General features: G+C 40.1%; 1 protein-coding gene across 1 annotated transcript in view; it reads right to left on the bottom strand.

The window, feature by feature from the left end:
* Nucleotides 1–5,000, bottom strand: part of LOC138003883 (uncharacterized) — a 31,152-nt gene that overhangs the window by 4,966 nt on the left and 21,186 nt on the right. Inside the window, exons 13-19 of the mRNA XM_068850173.1 lie at nucleotides 4,466–4,614; nucleotides 4,032–4,130; nucleotides 2,965–3,363; nucleotides 2,486–2,558; nucleotides 1,601–1,669; nucleotides 1,078–1,143; nucleotides 622–729 (exon numbers count right to left, since the gene is read on the bottom strand). Of these exons, the coding sequence (XP_068706274.1) occupies nucleotides 622–729; nucleotides 1,078–1,143; nucleotides 1,601–1,669; nucleotides 2,486–2,558; nucleotides 2,965–3,363; nucleotides 4,032–4,130; nucleotides 4,466–4,614 (963 nt within the window). The remainder of the gene's footprint in view (nucleotides 1–621; nucleotides 730–1,077; nucleotides 1,144–1,600; nucleotides 1,670–2,485; nucleotides 2,559–2,964; nucleotides 3,364–4,031; nucleotides 4,131–4,465; nucleotides 4,615–5,000) is intronic.

Here is a 5,000-nt window from a genome sequence, read left to right as displayed (position 1 = left end):
AAAAGACGCTGTTAAAATCCTTAAATGAAAATTCTTAAATGAAAATCCTTACCTGTCAAATTTTGCGAGTTTGAATGAAGCTGTTTCTTGAGTCAACGTGGGTTCACGAAGAAAATTGCGGCAAGGAGCCAGTAACGAACGATCTAAAGCCATGACCCCTCATTTTTCCTTGTTTCACTTACCGGAAAGTAGTTTGGGAGCTATTTTTTTCAGAAACAACTTGTTACGTAGAAGAAAAACGAGAAGAAAATTCCACGTATACGGCAAAAGCGAAAAAGCCAACTTTCACGTAGAAACGGTCAGCGGTAACTGGCAAACGCGAAAAATGGCGGCAAAATCATGGTCACGTGGTCCCCTTTGCCTCCATATCCACTACTTGCACAAATCCCGTAATACACCTCTTTTACCCCCCAAAAATCTACATAGGCATTGTTTTCGATTTCTCTTGGGACGTTTTCATGTCCCAGAAGAAATTGCACACAATGGTCATGCAAAAGTCTTGGGGGGTAATAGAGGTGTATTATGGGATTGTGCAAGTAGCGAATTATAAACTTCCCATAGCTGGAGCCGGAATAAAATATACATGTACTGAATTATAGCTAACGAATTTTTTACTAATACCTTCTTAGCTCTTTCCTGAATTCTCTCCTGAGAAAAGATAGGTATTCCTCCGTTTGAGCGATTGGTATATGGATTCACAAACTTGCCAAAGTTGGTTTTCACCCTTTTCTGTTTTCAAAGAGGCAAAAGGATCTGATTAAATAGTATTAATAGTTATCACGTAAAGTCGGTTGTTTAATTTTAGATGTTTCAGATTGTAATAACTCTTTTGATTGCATTTGTGAATGTTATAAACGAATTGGTTTATATTTTCAGCCAGAGTAAATGAAGGCGCTTCTCTTTGGCTGCTCTTATGCTGTCCAAGCGTTCTGTACTTTATCACAACTCTATGTAATATCTGAGCCCGGTCCAAATCATTGAACTTGATTGGTTAAAGCCTTGCGATTCAGCGTTAACAATGTTACTTTACAAGCCTCACTGGTGAAAAGGCGGAAAGTGTCATCCATTGAAACCTACCTGTTTGCTTGAAGAATCTTCGTTCGTCGTGATACTTTGGCTAGTTTCAAAAGGTCCGGTTGGCTTCTACAAGAGAATGCGGCAAGATTCAGATTAATTCGTGAAGCAGTGCCACACAACGCGAGTCATATTATTGTGAATGCTATGGATTCAGTTACCACATGTACAAATTACAATTACGATAAATCGCCGTTCTCATCTTCATTGCCAACACCCTCGGCGCTGCCTGAGTTAATTAATTGTGCGAAAAGACAGTCAGTTTCAAAAAAGCAAGTTGACATATGATGTCACAGAAAGTGGAATGCACGATCACATCTAAAAAAAGAGCGCGCGAGAGATTAGCGCGAGCATTGCGCGCAAGGACACCTGGGATCATAAACAGTGGCTTTCCTTCGCAAGGTCTTTCATCCACACATTTAGGGCAAAAGGTTGTGGTCAACAATCGAACAAAAAATTCTCCAGAGAGTAATATGAGTTCGCTTAACGTAGACAATTCTAACTTTTTTTGTTTAACAAGTCTTACCGACAACGTGTCCCACCAGGGTTTAGGTTTTTTCTTTTTCTTCTTCTTTTTCTTTCTCTTTCTTTCGCTCTAGAAACAAAAACGCCGAAAGATGTAGCTTTAACAGATTCTAAAAGTCTCACAGACTAGGCATTCCGACGTATGTAGCCAGTGCTTTGGACAGGAAAATAAAAGCGAAAGTCACAATTGCTTTTGCTTCTGATTGGTTGGGAAGAGGGCACGAGATAAATCGTCAGTTCTTTGGAGGCAATGCAAAATCAATGCAAAAGCGCGGGAAAATGCACAGAAAAGTCAAAAATGCTCCTCCCTCTGATTGGTTGCGAAAATGGCGCGAAATTATTTGGCCGCTAGCTGTAGGAGATGCAAATCCAAAGAAAGAAGAGTGAACTTTTTCGACACAACCGAAAACTGCTTCTATTTATTTTCTTTATTTGTTTTGGTATTATTATTTTTGACAGAGCGGTTTTCAAATGTGTTGAGCTGGGTTCAAATCCTGTCCTTCTGTGTGTAAGCACATTATGTTTCGTTTCAGTGGTTACTTTCTAATTATTAAATTGAAATGCCTGACAACCAGCTTGATTTATAGAATAACCCAAGTTATTCTCGCATTTTGATTGGTTCTTGCCTATGATCTATTAGAGGACAGACGCACGATTGACGTCACCATCAGCTTTTATGCGAGAAGTGCACTTCTACTGTAAAAACAACGGCCTTTTCCCGCGTATAACGGAAGGATGCGTATAGTTTGTTGTGCTATGATCGACTCACTTGTCCGTCGTAATTGGCTAAAGATATGACTTTGATTTTGGCTTCATCTATCATGAATAATTGAAAAATCAGGATAAGTCACATCGCTACTTCTGAGTAACCAATCAGAGACCTTACCGGGTTACCACTTGGATCCAGGTCATCTTCGTTGTTGTCCGTGTCATCACCATCACTATCTGAGTCACTGGAACTTAATTTACCAACAGAAAACTGTAGTGTCAACATTCTTGTTAAAGCTATTCTAACAGACGCATACTAAAGACAACTGAACTGTCAATAACAACTTTATTTGCACATGGGTTTGTAAATAAACTACGGGAATTCATTCGGTATATTCAGTCGGAGACGTTTGTATTGGTCAAATTTGTCACCGACTGGCACTAGTCACGCAAGAGGACTTCGCTATGATTCTTACTTCCAGCTGCTTTTTAAGGGGTGACTAGATAGTTCGTTGACGGCATGATTCTCACTAGTGCCAGTCCACCCAAGGTCGTGGTAGCGGTGATGACATGGTTTTCAAAGCTAACGAAGCTAAGAAATTACTTCGAAGATTATCTCAAACTACATTACACACAATTCGTTTGTAGTTTTCTTACTCTGATTCGTCGAAGCAGTCCACGAGATTTAAGCTCTCCAGTATTTTAAGGCAGCCATTGAAGGAGTCGGCATGTACACTTTTCACAGAAAGCTCCACTTCAACGTCTTCTTTCTTTAACGCGCCTTCAACACGCACATCCATAAAATTCACCGATTTACCACCGGAGGAGGAAAAGGCTTTGATGCCGCTGTCGCCAGATCTGTTGCTGACTTCTTGGTTTTCTTCAGATGGAGCATCGCTTCTGTGACCTTCGCGCTCCTCTGATTTTTCGTCTCTCGTTGCGAAGGCTGACTCGTTGTCTGAGAGATTCTTGAGGTGATAATTTCCCTTCGTTTGTCGCAGGATATCGTATGTCATCTTACAGGCTAATTCGACAAACGCCTGGGTCATTTCGCTCCTGTATCGTAAGAATGGAAAACAGTGAGGTTCATTTCCTAAGCGACAGATCGTCTTGGAGAGCTAGTCAATGCGCGCGCTAGTTTTTATCCCGTGAGAGGTGAAAGTATGTTTGAGAATAATAAAAGTCGTACGTTGGACATGCGGATATAATAAAAAGATATTTCAAGAGAAAGATCAATGAAACTCCCACGCAAAGTAAGCAGTTGCCAACAAGCTTGACATAATCCATGCTTAAACGAGACCACGTTGCTCAATTGCTATTAACGTGGGATACCTGTGGCTCTAGGTTAAGATCTGTTTTGAACATTGCTGTTCAAAGTACTTCTTCCGAAAAGTAGGAACAATTGGAAGAGAGGCGATAAATTATTAATTCCGCCACCATGTGCTTTGTTTCTGTTCAAAGTGCGTAGAAAATAAAAGAAATCCTTATAGTGAGTTATACTCCTTATTCCAAAATGGCCGCCATTCTGGTATTCGTTTGTTTGCTTGCAAATTAGCCTTTTTTGCCTCGTTCTTAAACTTAAAATTCAAAAGAATATTTAACCTTGAACGAGTGAACAAGGGCTAATTTGCAAGAAAACAAAAGAATACTAAAATAAAATATTGGCCATTTTAGAAAAAGGTGTATGACTCCACGATGGTATACACGAAATGAATGTTTCTTACCGATTGCCTGTCTTTGCTTCAGAGTATTCCAACAACACCTCACAGAAATGGCGACCCATCTCCTCAAAGTCACCCACATGAAAGTGTCTTCCTTTCTCCCTTTAAAATAATGTAATAAATGAAATAATGTAAAAAATGTAAGATAAGTACACCCGGTGAATTTTATCCCTTTCGCGCTCCCGCGCGTGCGAAGTTCTTCGTGCCCAATCCCCTCCCCCTTTCGAACGCCTGCCAACTGAGCGTAATGTCCAACCATTTGTTCGCCGTGAAACGCAATCCACAGTCTCTCAACTCTTACTTTACCTCCCTCCTATTCGGCCAATCAGGAGGCAGCAAAGGTTCGACCAATCAAAAACCCCTTAATCCACCCCAAACTCAAACGAGGAACGCCTTCATTATCTTTAACCAAAAACAATCAAAGCTTTTATACTCACATATCACCAAAGTTTGCGCCACAGAAAGTAGCCTCCATGGTGAAGCTATTGGCGATTCCCATTTGCCGCCACATCACCACGCGCGCAGTTGATTCCTTGCACTTGCGTACTCGAAACTTACATCCACTGAACGAGAACTTATCGGGAGCCTTGCAGCAAGAACAAAACAAATTGTTATTGGACATTAAAATTCCATTAGTGTGCGAGTACGATTTTGCACTCTGAGGGAGGGGAGGGGAGGCCATCTTTTTAACAATCCTTACTCCGAACCACATTCGTTATTATGTTGTGATTCAAGTTTATACTTGGTTTAAATTTTATCTTTCCATTTTTCTTGGGTATAATAATGTATGATAATGAGATTGAAACAACAGAGGATAAAATTTAACCACGGAAAAAATTATATTACAACAACTACTCCCACAGAGATTCTTCCAAGGAAATTTTATGATAAAGGTTTTCGTGAAATAAAGCAATTTATTATATGATCACGAATGAAATACCAAGTGCGCTTTCGTGCGAAAACATAATACTA

This window comes from Montipora foliosa, chromosome 5, assembly GCF_036669935.1.
Source record: "Montipora foliosa isolate CH-2021 chromosome 5, ASM3666993v2, whole genome shotgun sequence".
Classification (NCBI taxonomy): Eukaryota; Metazoa; Cnidaria; class Anthozoa; order Scleractinia; family Acroporidae; genus Montipora; species Montipora foliosa.
The sequence above is the reverse complement of the archived record's forward strand: the minus strand, read 5'-3'. Positions and strand labels throughout refer to the sequence as shown.